General features: G+C 37.4%; 1 protein-coding gene across 5 annotated transcripts; it reads right to left on the bottom strand.

Moving 5' to 3' along the window:
- Positions 1-377: 377 nt before the first annotated feature.
- st8sia5 (ST8 alpha-N-acetyl-neuraminide alpha-2,8-sialyltransferase 5) lies at positions 378-21,941 on the bottom strand. Of its 5 annotated transcripts, XM_039679235.2 has the most exons (9): positions 21,487-21,941; positions 13,695-13,802; positions 10,197-10,295; positions 7,056-7,148; positions 6,732-6,818; positions 6,420-6,564; positions 4,516-4,628; positions 4,336-4,428; positions 378-2,219 (listed from the first exon to the last, which is right to left on the bottom strand). In XM_039679235.2, exons 1-9 carry the CDS (start codon positions 21,615-21,617, stop codon positions 1,757-1,759), a joined length of 1,332 nt encoding a protein of 443 aa, XP_039535169.1. In that variant the 5' UTR covers positions 21,618-21,941; the 3' UTR covers positions 378-1,756. The 5 variants fall into 5 exon arrangements, with proteins under 5 accessions (XP_039535169.1, XP_039535171.1, XP_039535172.1 ...); XM_039679237.2 differs by lacking the exon at positions 7,056-7,148; XM_039679238.2 differs by lacking the exon at positions 10,197-10,295 and having other exon boundaries at positions 21,487-21,939.
- Between the last annotated feature and the right edge of the window lie 821 nt (positions 21,942-22,762).

Below are 22,762 nucleotides of genomic sequence, written 5' to 3'. Positions count from 1 at the left end.
AATTTTGTAGAACTCCTTGTAAGGACAGTGAGGACATCACAGAATTAAAAAGAAGTGTGTAGAATTGTTTTGATAATGTAAAAATGATGGGAAGGTTATGAGTAGGGTCAAGGGGACAGAATATACAGCAGCTTGTACAATATAAAAATCATTATGTCAATGGAAAGTCTCCATAAAACATGAAAACAGGGGTAAATGATGAGAACTCCAGAGAAATCAAACTATGTTTGTCTGATTAACACTGATTAACCTCTGAAACTGATCAATTATTAACTACTGGATCAACATCTGACACCAACTCTGTGATATCTGAGAGAGAGAGAGAGAGAGAGAGAGAGAGAGAGAGAGAGAGAGTGAAAAAACACCACAGAACTACCTTTAAAGAGAAGCAGATCTGTGTACTTTATTGGCTTGACAAACAACTGTACATGTGTTACCAAAACAATAATAGGTTAACTGACAAAAAAAAAAAAAAAAAACAATGCATGATAAATATGAAAAAAATGCATAAAAAGTAATAACAGAATAATATTGTGCAGTTTAAGAACTCAGTGGTGATAGATAGATAGATAAATATGTCTTTAAGATGTCTTCAAATTTCATGAAAACAAAATCTCAAATCGCAAATATTAAAAAGTTGATTTCTTGGTAAAGTGATAAGGTCACACTGTTATCACAATATCATATATGAAAGAAACAAAGTATATAAAGTTCAGCATTATGAACAAGATCAGTCGATTTAAAAGACGCTAAAACCTCAATCACTGATCGTGAGAGAGAGAGAGGGAACCAACGGACTATAAAACATTCCTCAACATAAACAACTGTGTTGGATTTGATTACACAAAGTGTTACTTCATTTGTAAATTATCATACATCTTCAGAACCTATGCGTTAAACATGTACAAGCATTCACCATTATACATAAAAGTTTCAGCTGAAATGTTCAACTTCATGCCAAACTTTCTGCACTGACGTGGTTATTAATGAATGTTAAACTTGCTCTTAAAACAGTGCTATTGCTATAAAGGGCTCAATGTGCCTTAAACCGGTAAAACGTGCCACGATCTCAGCCAATTTGAATATATCTTATGTTTAATATACAACTGAGTGGACTGGGATTTTGGACCAATGAGATTCCAGAGTGGGCAGGGCTACCGTAGAAATAAAATGTTCTGTTTTACATCATTTGTCGCTATTGAGAATGAGGAGTTGACGTCATTTTACAGTGCCCCCCCCCCCCTTTCCGCCATGTTGGTAGGATTCCCACGACAAAACAGTATTGATTACGTGTGTTTTTAGCTCGGTAGTAAAGGAGTTTCTCGCAATACCGCACTGTTTTACCATGCCTGGAAGTAACTGCTGCGTTAAAAACCGATAAAAACCCTGGTAACCGATACCGTCACCTACCATCATGGCCGACCGGCTCAGACCCCGCCCAAATAGGCACGTGACTCCTCATTCTCAATTGTGTTTGGCGCATGAAGTCTCCTCACGAAGTTAAGAACATGATATCTGCTCACAAATACGACACAACTACAGAAAACCACCGAACAGGAAACACGAACCACTTTGCAACCGTCCCGACATGATTTTGTAAAAACACGTAGTAATAAAATGGCTGGCCTTTAAGGCAGCGATTTGCACACACGCAAGTACACATGCGTAAGTCGAAGTTCCGTAGCGCCAGTAAACGGGAGGAGCTCTGCAAAACGAACCAATCAGATCGCACGTTGGGCACCGACCCTCGTCCTCTTCACCTGCAGGGCCCCGTGTGCACGTGCAAGATGCCGCGAGCGTGCATGTGCATGAAGTTGAAAATCTCATTCGGCATGGCGTGGAACCCGGGGCGGGGCTTGACGTTGTCATAGTAATGGTGTGTTATGAAGATCCCGGAGGGGTTCATAGGAAACGCCCAGAAGCCGTAGAGGTGAACTTCTTCGCATAACTCCATGGCCGCGGTGACGAGCATCAGGCCGCTGCTCAGGCGCTTGGCTCGCACGCCCTGCACGCCCCAGAAGCGCTGCACGTTCAGCAGGTACTGCGGGTGGAAGAAGAACACGCCGCGGGTGGACTGGAAGTCGTCCAGCATGTACTTCACACGGAAAGACACGTCGGTGTTCCGCGTGTTGTAAAACGCCGGCAAAACCACCGAAGAGTTCTCGTAATTCCGGAGAACGTCGTAAAATGGCTTCCTCCATTTCTCCAACTTTTGAAACCTGGTGCAAATAGAGAGAGAGAATTAGTGTGCGATATTTGTGTGTGCAAACTGATTTTTTTTCTTTTTTTTTCCATAAAGTATAGTTATAGCACACATTTCTTAGAAGGACCTGCTGAGAATATATCTAGATTATATTTGTGTATACACTCACCTGAAGGATTATTAGGAACACCATACTAATACTGTGTTTGACCCCCTTTCGCCTTCAGAACTGCTTTAATTCTACGTGGCATTGATTCAACAAGGTGCTGAAAGCATTCTTTAGAAATGTTGGCCCATATTGATAAGATAGCATCTTGCAGTTGATGGAGATTTGTGGGATGCACATCCAGGACACGAAGCTCCCGTTCCACCACATCCCAAAGATGCTTTTGAGATCTGGTGACTGTGGGGGCCATTTTAGTACAGTGAACTCATTGTCATGTTCAAGAAACCAATTTGAAATGATTCGAGCTTTGTGGCATGGTGCATTATCCTGCGGGAAGTAGCCATCAGAGGATGGCTACATGGTGGCCATAAAGGGATGGACATGGTCAGAAACAATGCCCAGGTAGGCCGTGGCATTTAAACAATGCCCAATTGGCAATAAGGGGCCTAAAGTGTGCCAAGAAAACATCCTTCACACCATTACACCACCACCACCAGCCTACACAGTGGTAACAAGGCATGATGGATACATGTTCTCATTCTGTTTACACCAAATTCTGACTCTACCATCTGAATGTCTCAACAGAAATCGAGACTCCTGTCTTCAACTGTCCAATTTTGGTGAGCTCTTGCAAATTGTAGCCTCTTTTTCCTATTTGTAGTGGAGATGAGTGGTACCCGGTGGGGTCTTCTGCTGTTGTAGCCCATCCGTCTCAAGGTTGTGCATGTTGTGGCTTCATAAATGCTTTGCTGCATACCTCGGTTGTAACGAGTGGTTATTTCAGTCAAAGTTGCTCTTCTATCAGCTTGAATCAGTCGGCCCATTCTCCTCTGACCTCTAGCATCAACAAGGCATTTTGGCCCACAGGACTGCCGTATACTGATGTCACTTCCACGCTGGAATTGCCCATTTTTAAAGAATTTATCCTTAACTAGATTTGTGGTGTAGGTCAACGTATTTTATAATGTTAACTTAAAATAATACTATAATAATTTAAAGATGTAGTAGCATTAGATCTGGACAGGAAGGATAACTCTGGGAGTTGGAAGGGGTGTGTCGTGATTTTGCCTTCTCACAAATATTTCTGTTTCATTTCGCATGTCAGACAGCCATCATTTCTACTAAAGAAAATGACAAAAGTAACGCACAGTAAATTGGATAAGTCACTTTAATCTGATTTCTGGGTTGGAAATAGTAACGAGTTAGATTACTTGTTACTGAAAAAAGTGTTCAGACTTGAGTAACGCGTTACCGGCATCAATTGTATTTTATGTACAAGAGTTTGTTTAGTTTATTTGGGTTGGGGTGCCGTGGAAAAAAGAAAACTACAAAGGGGTGCCCTGCTTTCAAAAAGTTTGGGAACCACTGGATTAGATAATTGTATTACTGAGAAATTGAACAGGTGTTCCTAAAAATCCTTTAGGTGAGTTTATATATATACTACTAAGATACTAAGATTTCTGTGATATTCTTTTCGTGATTACAAATATTATCTCCAAACTCATTATGATGCTAAAAATATATATATAAATTATTTCAGTTGTAAAGTATTAATATTCATCATCGTAATACTTGTTGTGCTGTCTTTTTATAAAACGATTCCAGTAAAAAATATTACATAAAAGTAACGACAATCATCAGTATTAATGAGGTTAATAAATAAAAATGTAAAAATTATCAAAGTAAAAACCCCAGACATATTACTGTGATGATAAATGGGATAAATAATGCCTACAATCAATAATAATAATGATCTGATTTTAAGTATTAAGTATCATTGTGTGTATCATTACCAAAACAAGCTTTGTTTTCTTTATGCAATACACACTGGAATTTATCATGTAATATTTAATCCTATTTAATACATAATATTCACTCTTATATTAAATGTATGTGTACATTTTAAGTACGACTAATAACGGGATCACATTCAGTAGATGTGTTTGTGCGTGTGTGCAGTGTGTACCTCTCAGTTATGATGCTGGGATTTATCGTTACAAGATCAGTCTTAGATCCCACATCTTGACTGTAAACATCTGAGATGGGAGGAATATTACATCTGGAAGAGAGATTGAACGAGATGATCTCTAAATATTAAACGTAAACAAACGCACACATACACACACACAACGCTTCTGCATTTTACCGGAAGACAAAGTCAGCAGCATCAATCTCTCGTCCACACTTGCTGCTTTTGATGATGCCGCCGTTCCCGATGACAGCACATTTCTTAAACTGGGATTTGGAATAGGGCATGTCCTGCAGTCAGAGCAGAGAATACATTCAGAAACAGGACAGGAGGAACCGAAATGGGATTACAGGGATGATTGATTGGAGATGGTTGCTTGGCAACTGTTGCAGGCATTGAGTTTCTAGGGTGTGATCACTGCAGAAGTTGCTAGGTAACGCTTGCCGTGATAGTTAAAGATGTTTGATTCGTAATGTTAGGCAGGGTGTGGCGGCTTCACACAGAAGATTCAACTGAAGAAAAAAACGACATCTGTGTGTGCAAAAAGATCTCATGTGTGCAAATATATAACATCTTCTGTTCTGCACCTCTGATAAAACAGTCGGAATCCGTGTTAAAGAATCCTAATTGATTCGCATAATATGAATCTTATGTGAATCAGATTTTGTCATTCTGATTTGATTCTTCTTTGTGCAACTTGGTAACACTTAAAGCTTTTATAGAAGTATTTGAATGAAGTAGGCTACTGCATGCCTTTTAATGAACCTTATAATGCATTGCCTCATTAATAACTGTAAGCACAGTTATAATGCATTATAATGCGCATCTATGCAATGCATTAAAACACATAACAAACAACTATTTTCAGATGTAATAAGGATAATACAAATGTAATGCATTTAAACTAGGTTACACTTATATCTGAAAATATTTAAAGCATTATAACATATTATGAATACGTCAAGTTCTATTTTTTAGGGGTAATGTCTTGCTTAGGAAATAGTTCTGGAATTCTGGAAATAGTTAAATTCCATTAGAATTTCTTTTCTTTTTGATGTCCATTTTATCCTCTTTGGAACTCTAAACTATCGGAATCTAATATGAGAATTCCTATTAGGAATGGTTCTAAATGAAGAGTTCAGATGCAAAAGCCTCTAAGTGCCATTTGAAATGTTCTTCTAGAATGATAAGTTTTATCAAACTTGTATATTTAAGTTCAGTAATTTCACTTAAATGACAATTCATAGGTAATCTTCATTGCCATTTAAGTGAAATTACTGAACTTAAATATACAAGCTTAATAAAAATGATCATTCTAGAAGAAAATTTCAAATGGCACTTAGAGGCTTTTGCATCTGAACTCTTGAAATGATGATGAAATCCGAAAGGAATCATTAGTTAAAAGGATAGTTCACTTTGAAATTCATTTTTGGTATGTTTTATCTTACCTCAAGGGCATCCAGGATGTATGTGTTTTTGTTTCCACAGTATTTTAAATTTTGATATTTTTAGGTCAAACTGCTTGTGTCTATCAGTCATATCATGGAGACCTACATGGTCACCACCTCAAAGAGCATGCACAGAGAAGTCCAAATTAAACATGATTTAATGACTCGTAAATATAAGTACAAAGTGATGGCCTAAGACACGAAACGAGCAGTTTGTTTGAGATAACGAACAGGTTTTATATCGCTTTGCGGATGTGGTTACCAGAGGTAAAAACAATATAAATACTGTTCGTTTTCTCACACAGACCGCTCGTTTCGTGTCTTAGGCCATCAATGTGTATTTAAATTTACGAGTCATTAAATCATGTTTAATTTGGACTTCTCTGTGCATGCTCTTTGAGGTGGACCCCATAGACCTCCATTATATGACTGATAGACACAAACGGTTTGACCTAAAAATATCAAAATTGAAAATACTGTGGAAACAAAGACACCTACATCTTGGATGCACTTGAGGTAAGCTAAAACATATCAAAAAATAATTTCAAAGTGAACTATCCCTTTAATTCTTCTCTTCCAAGCTCATGTCAAAAACAAGCACTTTGAAGATGATTTAACTCTACGCTCACTCACATCAGGGAGCATTTTAAAAATCTCCGGGCTGATGTGCAAGATTCCACTGGTATCCACCTCGTAACGCAGTTTAGTGCCCGAGGGAGTGTTTCTCTTCGTGGTAAACAGGAAGGAGGGGGCATTGCAGCAACGGGACAGAGACATTCTATTGGACAGGGGGAGAGATGACATCATCATCACTTCGTTACAACAAAAGAATCCAATTGGACATCAAGAGAGATGACATCATTCCTTTGACAGAGAAGCCCCATTGAGACTGTGTTGAAGTAGTGGGATAGAAGAAAACAGTGGACGTGTGCTTGTGGGACTCACTTGAAATGATCCGACTCTTCTTTGTTTTGCTCCCACTTACACGCCTGCAGGTTCCTCCATCGCTCAAACAGCTCTGATGTCTTCACCCTAAAACACACGCACACGTAAAGTCAAGCGCATACAGCGATTAGCACAAGTGCGGTTTCCTTAAGAATCACTACTAAAGAAAGGAAAGGAAGCGGCGCTCTTGCTCAGATATTATATGTCTTTAAATAGATGCTCTTTTTACAAGGTCTGTCCTTTGAGATGAGACATTCATCAGGATATCTGACTCCCGCTGGACTGCTTACTCTCTACGTACATTCATCTGAGAGAGAAACGTACATGGTCAGTACTTTCACATCTGTGATTTCTTGCCGTAGTTCCTTGCAGGAAGTGGAGTTGAACTCCAAAGAGCCATCGGAGCGTTCCAGATACCTGCCAGAAAACAGAGAGTCAAACACTCGGCACACACTGCCCTGGGCTTCCAGACTAACTGAAGATCCTTGTTGCACGTTTGCATTTCTACAGTCTTGCCAAACAATCCTGAGGGAATGCCAATGGATTTCTATCATAGCTTGGAACCAATCCTAACAGAATCAAATATGAATCCTACATTTTCTTTATTTACATCGCATTTGTGTTGCAATTAATAGGATCGTCCACTTTGAAATTAATTTTTGATATGTTTTAGCTTACCTCGAGGGCACCCAAGATGTAGGTGCCTTTGTTTCCGCAGTAGTTTCAATTTTGATATATTTTAGGTCAAACCGTTCTTGTCTGTCAGTCATATGATGCATGTCTATGGTCACCACCTCAAACAGCATGCACAGAGAAGTCCAAATTAAACATGATTTAATGACTCGTAAATGTAAGTACACATTGATGGCCTAAGACACGAAACGAGCGGTTTGTGTGAGAAAACGAACAGTATTTATATCGCTTTTACCTCTTGTAATCTTCGATTGTGATTTCCTGTATACCTAAATTTGTTTAGATCTACACAGTGAAGGGTCAGGCTTCTGAAATCTCTGTGTAAGAGATTGAGTGAGTGACGCGCTCACTAGAGATCACTTCCAGCGCTTTCCGCCACTTGCGCAAACCGAAGCGCCCGTGCCCTCAGACCAGTTGGACGTGGCTGTGGTTACTAGTGGTAAAATTATATAAATACTGTTCATTTCTCACACAAACCACTCATTTCGTGTCTTAGGCCATTAATGTGTACTTACATTTATGAGTCATTAAATCATGTTTAATTTGGACTTCTCTGTGCATGCTCTTTGAGGTGGTGACCATAGACCTGCATTATATGACTGACAGACAACACCGGTTTGACCTAAAAATATCAAAATTGAAAATACTGTGGAAACAAAGACACCTACATCTTGGATGCCCTTGAGGTAAGCTAAAACATACCTTTAAAGGAAAAGTTCGCCCAAAAAGTACAATTGTGTCCTTGATTACACACGCTCATGTCGTTCCTGCTTATGTTTAAACATTTTTATTTACAGAAACTAGGAGTGGCAATTGAAATTAGTTCAATTAAATATATACGTATTAGTCTAGTATCAAATTATTCAATTATGTAATTCCAGAGGTTTCAATAACTAAATGATCTTCAGCGTTTACACCTTTTATGAAATTATGAAAATATATATATATATATATATAAAAATTAGAACTTGACATGATTAGAAATGAATTTATAAAATTGTATTAAAGTTTTCAGGTTCCATTTTTTTTAATTTTCCCTATATCCAAAATATGTTAATTATTTAAAAAAACTAAAACAACAACAACAGTGAAACATTTAATTGTATATGTATGTAGTGTATGTCCATAATTTTTCTGGGTCTTGTTTGTTCCCATCAGGATTGGTTCCAAATTATAACAGGAATTCCAAAGCCTTGAGGATTCTTCAACTTTGAAGACACATTCCTTCTGATTTGCAAGACACATTCAGCTTAAAATGGTCTTTTCTGATGTTCTGAGGAGAAATATAAAAGAAATAACAGTTTCACCACAATGAGAAGAGGTAGCAGGGTTTGGATGGATGAAATATGAGTCCTCACCTTGGTTGTGAAACAGAAATACAGAAAAATATGCATTAAAAAAACATGGCCTAAATGAATTAACTGTAAAATACAGTTTGTGGAGAAGTGTTTTTCTCATGTCTCTGTTTACCATTTTTATTCTTGGCTCAGACATGGCGTCTATGAAAACATCCTCAGTGCTTTGAGTTTCCATTTGAATGGGCTTTAAATGGACTGTAATGTGGATGGACGGCCTGAGCAGAGCACACACTGATATTGAAAATAAAATCAGAGCCAAATGGCGGCTAACTGTCTTTGTAGAAGCCAAAGGCTTTTAACAGGTATGTTAAAGCCTACAAACACTAAAGCATTTTTTAAAATATATTTGCTTAGTTACATAATAACATGTTCCAAATGATACATTCCATGTAACCATATGACTATATAACAAAAAAAAAAATAATAATAATAAATATTATCAATACTAATAATAATTTTATAATTACATTACTATTGCAATAATAATACTGCACTGTAAAATTAAAAGCTGAGTATTTAATAATAAGTATATCATTATTATTATTATTATTATTCAAAATTTAATTATTTTAATACTATTTTATTCTATTACTATTGCTTTACATATTTTCATTGTATTTTTATTTAAATTGTATCTTATTCATATTCTTCTTCTTAATAATAATAAATTAAATGCTGTTTAGTGGTTTACATTCCAACACTACTTTGAATAATTAAAGTAATGGTTTGTAATGAAGAGGAATGACAAAATAGCAAAGAGAGAAATAAAGTGAAAGAGCAATGGAAGGCAAGGCAGAAGAAAAAGAAACACATTTAGCGATTCCATACATCTCTGACTGGAGTGACGTCATGACATGTGACTGTGCTGTAGCCTGAAGAGGTGCACACTGGGTAATCATATGTGTGATCAGTCAACACCCTCGATGACACATTACAATCTTCTGTGATCATTTTGATGAAAAGAAAAACCGTTAAAAAAAAACAAAACCCTATTTGTTTAGGTCAAAAAGAGGCGGTGCAATGAGCAAGCGGGAATCAAGTCACATGACACACACACTCACACTCCACTACACAAGCCGTTTGCGTGCACACACACACACTCAAGTGTGCTCATGTCACACACAGGTGAGGTGTGGGGGGAGGGGTTAAGAAATGCATGATGGGACACAGAAACAGGGACCCATGACATCCAGAACACAAGGAGGGTCTCCCAACCTCAGGTAGAGTGGAAGGGGGTGATGGGGTCAGAGGTCAAGGGCGGATGGAGAGTTGCAGACAACATGCAGAAACGGACCGGCGGTGTGCCGAGCACTGAGCATGAGCAGTCGGACCCTCGATGGAAAAGAGGACGAAGAAGAGACATCCTCGAGGGTTGGCAAGGAGGTGAACTGGAGATGCCATCAGTGTGGCCTACCTTTTCTTTTCTTTTTTTTTCTTCTGCAAATCAGCTAGGCAGGGCGTGAAAACTACGGAGATCTGAGCCTCAGAGTGCTGAAAACTCTGACGGACACATCTGTCGAGATGCATACAAGTGGATTAGGTTTAGAGTTTAAACGTGTGGTTCAATGACCCTTCAGTTCCTGAAAACCACAAAAGAGCACAACAGCAGGGTTCCCCGGTACACATCCCATCCGTTTTCTCCACAGAGCAATCAGCACTTCAGTATAGCGGGGCTAAAGGCACATCTTGAGGAAAGTCTGCTTTTCACTTTGTGGTTGCAGAAAAAAAAAGATGTGTTTTTTTTTATTGAAAATTGATGCAGAATAGGTTTTGTGTGAGTAATATTTCATAAAATAGTGAGGTGGCAAGGTGGACCTTTCACCCAGCACAGGGAAAAAGCCACATGTTATACCACTGTAAAAAAAAAAAAATAATAATAATTTCTTTTGTCAAATCAACTTAAATAATTTGCGTAGTTCCGATAACATAATATTTTGAGTTTCTGATGATTAAATCAATCTCCTTCATTGTTTTAACTCATTTTTTTTTCATTTCAATGAACTTAAAATTTACGGCAACCAGGTTACTTCGTTTTTTAAGTTAAACCAACAATATTTTTTTACAGAGTAGCTCAAATAATATAGTTTTAAGTTCATACTTGTTCAATATGCTCACTTTATCAATGTTTACTATTTTAGTACTCATTTTTGTTAAATAAATACACTCTCATTAAAATATGTTCATTTTAAAAGGACAGAAACAAAATTATTTTTTTTAAAGTAAAGATTATGAAAACATTGAAAGAGATAAATTAATAAATTAATATAAATTAAAAAAATAGATAAATGAATATAAAAAAATGTATTACTTTTTATTATGGATTCATCATAAATATTTCGTTTTGGAATATTAACTCTAAGGTGGACACCACAACTTAATATCTGATATTTCCCATCTGAATCTAACCATGCCATGTCAACAAATGGAAAAGTCAGCCAGATATTTATTATCATATTGATTTTTGGCACAGGAGTATTCTAAATGCCATACTTTTACATATTCATTCGTTATTGTAAAACTGTTGCTTTAATTACCTTCAACAAAACTGAAAATCATTAAGATGATGTTTGTCTCAAAATATATTCAATAAATGTGCTACATACTTAGAATTAGATAGTGTTTTAATATATATAGTGTGTTTTAAAAGAGAATCAAGGTAAATGCGCCTTTTACCCCAGGTGCGGCTTTAGCCCCATTATAATACTATAAATAACACCACCCTGCATCATATTTACTGAATGAAACCCAATACTTGTTTCTTACTAATTTTGCTGATTTAAAGAATAATTTAAAGTTTTGTTTTCTCACAAAATGTTTGACATCATTTTATGCATAATCCATGATTTCAAGTTTACATTTATGGCTAGTGACGGAAGAAACTGCTATCTGGGAATGTTTTACTCCCAACAGTGACAGATTGTGTGGAAAAAACAAACAAACTCTGAAATACTGGGTTTCTGCAGGTTTCATGAAGGTACATTTAAGACCTTTTTAAGACCTTTCTAAGACCAAGTAAAGAATTGAAGGGAACTCAATACACCAGTGCGTTCTCTAAATGTAATGTCTACATTCACATGAAATGTCTAATACAACTTGCAACAGATATCCATAACTTTTTAATTCATTTTTAAGCAAAAAAAGGTTTCAATCGCTTCAATTTTGTCTTGTTTTCCATGTGCAAATGTCTAAAAGTTCTTAAATCAACATATTTACTTAATACAAAGTCTTGTTTTCTGCGAAACTGATAAAAATGAAACGAGTTTATGATTGAAACAAGAACAAATATCTGCCAATGGGCTCAGGAATATAAACTCAATTCAAGGGGACGTTTTCATAACTCACCGACAAATAATTGCTCTTGTTCTCTAAACTCATATCATTCTTCAAGACCTCATTTGACATTTATATTGGAGAACAGGACAGAATACTGAGGAAGATATTTTTTGCGACATTTAATGCCATGATGTTATGAATTGAAGGCTTTCCCCTTTAAATCCTTTGTTAGGCCTTAATTTGTGTAAGAGCGAAAAAAGACTTTAAGACCTTTTTAAGACCCACAGAAACCCATTAACACCACACCTTTAACATTGAACTGCCTTTGTTAATTTCATAAGTGTATAAAAGCTTATACAAAAATCTTCATTCATATTTTGTGAGAAATTTAAATTTTTTGAACTTAGCATCATCAAATTAGGTAATAATAGGCCGTTTTTTGCAAATCAGCTAAAAAATATTAAGATGCAGGGCTGTGTAGCATTTATGTCATATATAATAATACATCATTTAATAAATATGTTTAATAACTGTGTGTTGCATTCACTAAAATTACTTACTTTTGGTAAATTGGTTTTTATTGTACAATAATCGGATTATCTACAATTTTTGCAATGCTTTATGGGATGAGCAGTCAATTCCCATTTAAGTGCAGTGTCTTTGTTCAGATCTTTCGACATGCAAATAATTTGCACTATACAATAAAGCAAACTGCATGGAATAATGTTTCCCACAATGCAATGTGCCCAACATTTCCCCTCCCAGTGTGATGAATAAACCAGTAAGTAAAAAAATAATTACAGCTGAGATGTTTTACAAAGTGTAGCATGCTACTGTTTGAAGTGTGTATTATGACATAATACAAAGATTTCAATTACTATTTTAAAGGGATAGTTCACTTGTATGAGTTTCTTTCTTCTGCTGAACACAAAGGAAGATATTTTGAAGAATGTCGGTAACCTAATAGTTAACAGGACCCATTGACTTCCATATAGGAAAATAAAATACTGTGGAAGTCAATGGGGCCCAACGACTGTTGGTTACTGACGTTCTTCAAAATATCTACGTTTGTGTTCAGCAGAAGAAAGAAACTCATTCAGGTTTAAAACACCTTGAGGGCGAATATATGATGACAGAATTTGATTTTGAAGTGAACTATCCCTTTAACAAAAATATCGCTAGTATACAGTGAAAGTTAGTATAAAGTTAGTATCCCATTGTGAAAAAAAAAACACAGACCGTTGTCTATTTTTTCTTGGATGTTCAAAGTTATGAGGTTGCGATTCATTTCACAGCAGGTTGGTTTGGAGAAAGCGAATGGGACAAATACTTCCTGAAGCGATTACTGCTGTGCTTGGCAAAATCTAAAAGTGAAACTCTAATTAGTCCTGGTCCTCTGATTGGCTCTGATAATCGTTTTAGCTGCCACAGCTCATCTGATTGGCTGATGGGATTACATAGATGTGTCTCCAGTTCATACATGCAAGCGGCTGATCATTGGCTGTGTGGCATTCTCTCTCGTTTCTCTCTCTATCACTTTCTCTCTCTCTCTCTCTCTCTCTCTCTCTCTCTCTCTCTCTCTCACTGTCTCTCTAGAGTGTTGGTGTTGTTGTTGAGAGGTTTCTGTGCGGTTTTGTACCTTTTCCTCCCATTTCTGGCCGGCTTCATCCCTCCATCATCGGGGTAACTAATGAGCCCGCTCCAGTTGCCCACCTCCTCTCCTTTGAGGCGGGAAAACTGTTGCCCACTAGTGAAAAAATGAGGCAGGTCGTTTAAGGTTTCATTTATTTGTTCAAGGCAGCAAATAAATGTCAAAAACACACAGATTTGTAAGATTTGAGTTCTTTCATTGATGGCTTATTTAAGTATGTACAACTTTGCGTATGCTGTTCCTGAAAATCGTCCAGATCAGACAAGTGACATGACAAAGATGCAGACCAGAACAGCCTTTCACATCCAGGAAATCAAAAGTCTTTACATTTACAGAAATATCATCATTATCAGCTGCAGTCCGCACAGTGACGACAAAAGTGTTTACCGGGTGTGTAACGATAAACTAAAACTAAACTCGTGAAACTATACATCAAACTCAAACATTAACCTATGGACTGTCAGATCAGCACAGTCTTATCCCAAGACGTCATATAACTGACGTCTTGGGACGTCTTTTGACCATACGTCAACTTTTAGGATACCCTTAAACGTCGGTTAGATGACGTTATCGGATCCTAACCCTAACCCCAGACCTAAACTTACCCCTAAACCTACCCCGTCACCTAACTGACGTTAAAGGTAAAGCGTCAGTTGTATGACGTCATGTTCGTCATGCACCCGACGTTTAAGGGTACCCTAAAAAGGCGGATGTTGACGTGTGGTCAAAAGACGTCCCAAGACATCAGTTATATGACTTCTTGGGATGAGACTGTGTTAGTCAGATGCGTGTTTGTTCGGTAATTTTTGACCCAAATATTTTACTTTTGTCTTTTTTTTCTTTCTTTTTTTTTTTGGAATGGTCTGAAAATTGGTAAAGGTTTTGGCACTTGCTGCCAAACACACACACACACACACACACACAAATCATGGAAATGATTTGGAAATGTTAAATGGTCCTGAAAAAAATCACACTTGTATGGTTTGTACTTCATACAACACACTTGTATTGAAAATGAATGGGATACGAATTTCAACTAGTGGAAACATTTAGTACTGCGCACAAAAAAACTCGTTTTTTGAGACAGCAGCCTATAATTTGAAAAAACGCTTGTTTAGATATATGAAATTATACAGTAAAATGTATTTTGCTAAATACATATTTCATATTAAATTTTTAATTGGTATTTTTACATTTTTCATAACATTAAATTAAAAAAATTTAAACAAAAAAACAAGTTCACTTTTTAAAACTTGTTTTTCTGCCATGTGTCGTCTTTAAAAAAGAGACCAAACTGAAGTCTGCGCTCAAAAGCATTTGAGATTTAGGACCATTTAATTTGGAAAAATCATTTTCAGGTCCATGCTCAAAAAGAAAAAAAAAAAAAAACAATAAATGGATTACAACTGACGTAAAATTTAGTACCATAAAATCCTATAAAAACACAAAATATTAAACAAAAAAACATTCTCGATGGGCATTTTTGTGTACCGTTACACCCCTAGTATTTTAGACTATTGAATCTACAAAATCTGCACTAGTTTTTCTATATAAAAAATGTTATAAATTTTTTTTATGTAAATGCTATTAATTATTAATTAATTAACCTTCCTTTAAAAGTGTAGCCTACTTGTCCTTGCTTTCCTTAAAAAAAAGGTGATTTGGTTTGTTATTATCTAATCCAAAGACATTCAGACATTTTTAAGTGAGACTGAAAAAAGTGTTGATACCTTCTCTCTGTTACAAACATCACAATAAATCCAGGAAAACACTGAATCCTTTTATCTGAACCGAAGACATGAATTACCATTCAAAAGTTTGGGGTCGATAACACTTTTACATGTTTTTGAAAGTTCAAAATCAAGGCTGCATTTATTTGATGAAGAATGAAGATGAATATAAAGTTAAAAAGTACAGCATTGAAATAGAGTGTTTTGTAACATTATAAATGTCTTTACTATCACTTTCGATCAATTGAATGCATCCTTGCTGAATAAAATAATCAATTTCTTTTAAAAACAAGAAAATCTTACTGACCACAAACCTTTGAACGGTATTTGATGTATAATATTTAAAACTGAGGACAGATGTTGCAAATCATCACCCAGCACACAGTCTTATTTTGCACATTTCTGGATATTAATCTTACTGGATTATTTTGACTTCAACGCTTTATTATGGATTAAAACACTGGTAAACAAAGAGAGAGAGAGAGAGAGATCAGAAAGACATATGCTGGGTAAGAAGAAAAGCAATAGTCCTGGTCATTTACAGGAGAGAAAGACATTGCTTGTAAAATCATAATAAAAACGAAATTATGTATCTAGGATTATTTGTTCAAATGTGACTGTATTAGATTTTTTTTTACTAAACCAATCAGTCAGTTCCATAAAGACAGCATTTGTCATCGAACAACATGATGTCATCTCTCTCTTTTTATACATTATTGTCCCTGAAGAGAAAGTACACTAGTTTCAAATTCGCATATCAGCCGACATGCACATCTACATCCTGGAAGAATCAGTTTAATGTGGACATCAGCTCTTCGAATTCCTGTAAACACTGTGACCACGATGAGAAATGCAATCTCAGCTGCTAATGTGAAGAGCAGAGAGAGAGAGAGAGAGAGAGAGAGAGAGAGGAGGAGGATATGAAGGATGCTATTCTGCAGACGAGTGGATAAGGTAACAGCTGAAGATGTACGGTAGCTAAATGTCAATACCTTTTCCGCACTTAGCAAATCAATATCTTCAGGACAAGGGGGAATTGCCTGGCACAGGACTACAGACCTGACCCTAAAAGTAGCACCAGTGTAACAGAGGCTATGTAATAAAATAACCTTGTTTCGATAGATTCATATGCATAAACGTCTAAATACAGCCATCGCTGTTCTTGACCTGGCCAGCTCAATGCGATTTTAACTTTAGCTGTAACTCCGCGCCAACCTCTCAACATGACAGCTTTAAGAATGACTGCAATGGCATTAGAAGGCCAACTCCACCATAAAGTGCTTTCAATAATTGCCATATAATTTAACCTGGCAGAAGCTTTTAAGAGGACGTTTTATTCAGTGGCTTTATTCAGTTCTCTGGATGCATTATTAATGCATGCGTTTGTCAGTGTCTCCACAGCGGCAGAACGGCCGACGCGTACCTGAGAGCAGCAGTCTGAGAGCTGCGTTTGTCACTGCTTTAATGCTGAGCTGTAAATATCAAAATAACTTCACTGTCACATGCTCTCACATATGCTGCAGTGCATAAACAAGCTTCCAGAGAGCAGGAGACTTAAAGGTGCAGTAAGTGATTTCTGAGGAACACGGTTGACGTTTGAAATCACCACATCAAACATGACCAAAAGGATCACACCGCTGTCTTGATAGCTCCACCCCCAATATCACAAACAGCTATGCACAGGCACCTCCCCCCTAATGAGTGGACACACCCCTTACTCCTGATTGGCTACAAGTGTGTTTTGGTGCTCTGTCTGATCCACTTTCAACAGCATTTCTCAGAAATCACTGCACCTTTGATGGTGATATTTTGACATTTTCTGAAGAAAATGTGTATGTGGTGCTCAGAGTTGGGCAAAATGAAAAATGGCTAGTAATACTGGTAGACTTATTCTTACATTACATAAAAAATACTTTTAGAATCAATATTTATAAAGGCACAATTGAAAAAACATGATGATCATGATGAGTTCATTCGGATCCAGACTGAGTCAAACCGCTATCTCTTGAGTCCTTTGAATGATTCATGAAAAGATCCGACTGTAAGGGCGTATGCCGTATGGCTGCATACAAAATGGCTTCTCTTGTGAGTAGGTACTTGTTTTACTTACATTAACTTATATTTAGGTATTTTGTAACTGCTAAAAACCATTAACTTTACTTAATGCCTTAACTTAATTGTAAAAATGTAGTAATCTGAACTATTCACAAAAGCCTTTGTTACTAAAGCCCGGAACACACCAAGCCGATGGTCGGCCGACTACGTTTCCTCGGTATGTTCCGCACGGTTCTGTGCCGTTGACTGAAAATAGTCCTCGTCGACTTTGTTTCGCCCGGTTCGACATGTTGGGCCGTCAGGGAACGAAAGATCTATGATTGGCTGTTCAGCTTAGTGAAAGAGTCGGTGCACTAGAATAGAAGCAAAACAGCAAGCAAAGAAGTCAAAACGGTACAGATAGAAGGCTGTTCTTATGTTACGTCATCTTACATGAGTTTTCCTTGGCGAATATTTCAATATTAACATGAGCGGAGTGGAATAAAGAAAGTGTTTAGCAGGATTGATATTTAAAACGGTTAGCACGTGCTGCTTTGTTTACGTTATGTGTATCTGCAGCCGGCAGCGTCGGTTTTCCTTTTTGAATGACGAATATAGACTAATATATCTGCAGAAATAGAGAGTTGCCTCATTACTCTCAGGCACAGAACGCACATTCTAGCTGACAGTCGGCTACAGTTCTCTCGGTGTGTTCAAGTACAGCTTTTTACCAGTGTTGTAGTACTCGAGACTCGGACTCGTCTCGGACTCGGTCTCGAGACCATATTTTAATGGTCTTGGTCTTGTCATGGACTCGTGTGCATTTGGACTCGGAATTGACTCGTACTCGAACATTTTTTTTTTTAGGACTCTGACTTATTCCCGAGTCCACTCGAGTTCAATTCAAAATATTTTTCATGATTATTAATGTATGTTAATAAAATATTTCTTTAAATTGATTGACACGCCCAATGATTGGTGATTTTCTAGTGCGCAACTGCGCATGACAAATTGTAATAAAATTACTTTAACACCACCTACTATGTGGCCTTTTTACCCTAAATTGATCATATTTTTTAAACTCTAAGTAAATTCAGTAAAAAAAAAAAGGATTTCTCTAAGTAAATAAAAGTAAATTAGGTAATCAACCCTCACTGGTCTCGGTCTCGACTCGGACTCGACCATCTCTGGTCTCGGACTCGACTCGGACTCGACTCTCTATGGACTCGGTCTTGACTCGGACTCGACTCTCTCTGGTCTCGGTCTCGACTCGGACTCGAGTGAGGTGGTCTCGACTACAACACTGCTTTTTACCCTGACGAGAGCAGACGAGAGGCGACGACAACTCGACAGCTTTCATCAGCGCTAGTTCATCGGTGTTGGCTTGGTGTGTTCCGGGCTTTAGACAACCCAATATTAATTGGTTGGTTTGAGTACCAAAAAGTCTTTGAGCAATGGCAATTCTCAATGTGTACTTTTTTATGTATTTTACTATTTAAAATCAATATTTTTATTCATAAATATGTCCTCAATGGTGTACGAAATACGAATACCTCTGCCAATTATCTGACTTATCCTCATAAACTAAGAATTTATTATCTTTATATACATGGGACGGGTAAGTCCACGAAGGCTTCCATGTAGTTCCGCCATCTTGAAAAACTATAATAGCAGAGAGGGAAAAAAAAGTGCTAGGCCAACGAGTTTCCACAGCACGTTTTCGTTCAGAGCCAGCGTGACGTGACTGAAAGCAGCAGAAGCGGAGGAGGAGAGCAGCGAGATGGCTTCATGGCTCCGGCAAGTTTAAAAGGCTGCATTGCAAATCCTCGTCGCCAGAAAAGTCCAAAATAGATTGTAAAAGGAAACGTGACCGGAGATTACAAAACACACAAGTTAATGTCGGGATAGCTTTTTTCCAGGTGGATCGAGCTAATGCAGGAGATTTCAAAAGAGACGATGAAGTCCTGCTTTCTTCTCGACAGGTAAGTCAACATTACAGTCTCCACATTGCCACCTAGCCGCCTGGAGTGCATACTACATTGAATTTCACACACTTTTGCGTCACCATGTGCACGTGGATTTCACGCTCGTCTAAACGCAGAATAAAAAGTGATAACGCAACGCCACGTTTTCTCTTAAACATAGCCTTAAATGTTGAATTGTCAATACAACTGAAAAGTCTGAGAGAAGAACATATAAGATCATAAATTGATGTTGATTTCCTAAAACGGTTTTGTTAGTGTTCCCTTCGGTTGGGCACTTGGAACTTCATTTGACTATAATTCCCTTTCTGATGAAGGTGATGCAACAAGAAATCACAGTTATTAGTGGTTTCAAAGCATAGAAGTAATAAATATATTACTTTAAAAAGGTGACCTTCTACCAGATCATTACCCAGTTTACTTTTAATGTAGAATTATGATCTGTTAATTGAATTGCTAACACTTACTGTATGTCATAAACGCCTTGATAAAATCCCCATAGTTGTGGAAATATCTTGCAATTGACCTTGCTTGAGTCACACAGACATCAACATTCAGCATTCAAAACTAATCAATGTTAACAATTACATTTTATTTTGTTTTTGTTTTATTTTTACGTTTCCACAGCTGAGAGAGTGATGGTAAATTCATCTCTCCTCTGACTGCTGTGATCAATCTCTCGATATTTCTCCCCTCTCTTGGAAAGTCGTGGTAATGAAAGTCGTTATCATTGATTTTTTCTTTTGTAACTGAAGAAAATGGGAATACAAAAATGATATTTGCTGTTGTCCTCCCACTATAGAAGTTTAGACGTCTAAAAAACAAATTCTAAAATTCACAAAACCAGAAGTCGTCATTTAGTCGACCATTTAGCAATAGAAAATACCATTTGCCTTGGCAAAACACCACTAAAAAAATGGAATGACCCAGATAACTTGGTCTTGGAAGAGAAATGTTTCATATTTAGACTATTACTTGGTTTTAATATATGGTTTCTTGGTGAATCTGAGCTTCTTTAGTAAAAGGAAAAACTCCATTTGGTCTCCATTGCTGCATGGTTTTGAATGTTTCCATGTTAAATTAAAGCCGAAACCATCACCCACCCATACGAATTCTCTCCACTTCAGCAGAAGAGATACGGGGTACAGGACAGCATTCATGCAATCGAAACGCAGCCGCCAGGCTCTGATGTCATGAATGCTGAGTGTGTGTTAGTGGTGGAGGCAGGAGGGGGGCTCAGGTGGGAGTGTGAGAAAGCTCATATTCAGCATATGGGCATCTGCTGGGACGCAGGAACCATAATGCACTGGGGGCGCTGCTTACGAGAGACGCCATTTTACATAGACAAACACACACACACACACACGCACACTCGAACACTCTTGCAATGCTGAGCCATCTCACTCTGTTACCTCCGCTCCCAAAAAAACTCAAAAATGATTCTTAGTATTAGATTCTTAGTATGATGTCATTTTGATGTTAGTGGACCCAAAAAAAGACATGAAATCTGGGTCTTATGAAACAGCACCATGATTTCAATGCATAATTAATTTCCAGTGCTTGAATCTAGGCTATGTGCTCATGCAAAAAAAAAAAAAATAAATAAATAAATAAAAAACAGAGGCTACATCACAGTCTTCCAGTGCACTTTTTATAGCCTATATCGTATTATGGACATAAGGTTCTGCAATATATATTTTTTTGCTGTCACACAGGTTTATGCAAGATGTATGAGCTGTTTAAAGGGCTGAAGATAGAAGAGAAAATTAAACAGAGGAAGAAGAAAAAAAAGACTTGAGCGTCTCGCTGCATAGACAGTCATTCAAGGGACTGTGTATGGCATGATTTAATGGAGCTCAAATTTAAGAGGTTTTGAAGCAACATGGGTGCAATGTGACTAGAATATATCTAAGAATAACTGCTGAAGACTTTCATATTATTAGGATCAATTTTGCTTTATTACACAGAACAGATACCCACATCAGAACTTTTTTTTTTTTGTATTATGCACCATTGATAAAATCATAATCTTACCTTTTGATGTAGTTCTTGCCATAGAGGATTTGCTGCAATAAGGTGACCAGTCCAAAAGCACATATGAAAATAAAACAGAGGGATCTGTTTCCTAGCAGATCTCTACTATATGTCGGATCTGAGTAGCCCATCCTTCAGAAAGAGAAAGCCACGGTCGCTTTTGAACTACAGATTGAGAAGACACATCGAGGCACACCCGCGCGTGTTTACCGTCCTCACAGGCACTGGTGCGCGCTCGGTCTCCATAGCAGCTGCCGTTCGCCTCGGTGTCGCGTTTGAGCAGTCTGCCCGAGCATATGTCAGAGAAAGCGATAGTATCACTGCCCACCGAGGTGAATCTTTTGTATGCGGAGGGGAAGAAATCTCGCATCACCTGCAAAGACGCGACACTCCCGCAGAATGCGCGTCACGAATGCAGAGCGCGCGCAGTCGGTGACGCGCTCCACTCCCTCTCATCAGCACCAATGGGGCAGGGAGGGATTGCAGACCTAGACTGGTTTCAAAACATTAAAGAAAGACGAGGCAAGGCTTTAGGGGACATCAGCAGGATCAATGACTGCAATTACAAGAGGAAGCATGCTCTGCAAATTGTTGGGCATTTGGTTGCCCAAACAAAACGCCATTAGGATAACATAACTGAATAATGCATAAATGATTAACTAAATAAAATAATATAAATAAAATAGTGATACATATATAATGTGATAATAATATAATGAACACAAGTGATAGCTAAAGGTAGCCTAAGAGGAAATAATGATTTCTCATTGGAAGGCCATTTCACATTAGGTGATTATTTTTAACTGACAAACAGAATTGAACTATTTTACTGAAATGAGATGGGACAAAAGTGTCAAAAACTGGAAAAGGAATCAGTGCTTTATCTTTGCGTTACACGTGATATCAGATGATTGCATGGCCTATGAAGGTCATTTGGGATTTTTTAGGGGCAGTTTGAGTCTAGACGTTTTTGGCAGCTCTGTTATTTATGTTCATGGTGGCTGTGAGTCCTTGCAGCTAAAATACCATTTGTAAAAGACAAATCAATAAAATGTCTGGCTTTGTTTCCTGAAGAAAAGGGCTAAGCAACACATTCTATCCTTGCTTTTGTTGTCTTTAAATTAAGCTTAATTGGGCCTATAAATAAATTACTACACCAAACCCTCCACCTAAGCCTAACTTTAACAGGAATATTTAGTACAATCTCCACTTTAATATAATTCGATGCTTCTCATTGTGTAAATAGCATCTAAATCTTGTTATCGTTGTTGGCATT

This window comes from Pimephales promelas, chromosome 19 (genome assembly GCF_988280905.1).
Source record: "Pimephales promelas chromosome 19, fPimPro1.hap1.1, whole genome shotgun sequence".
Taxonomy (NCBI): Eukaryota; Metazoa; Chordata; class Actinopteri; order Cypriniformes; family Leuciscidae; genus Pimephales; species Pimephales promelas.
This window is presented reverse-complemented; position numbering and strand designations above follow the sequence as displayed.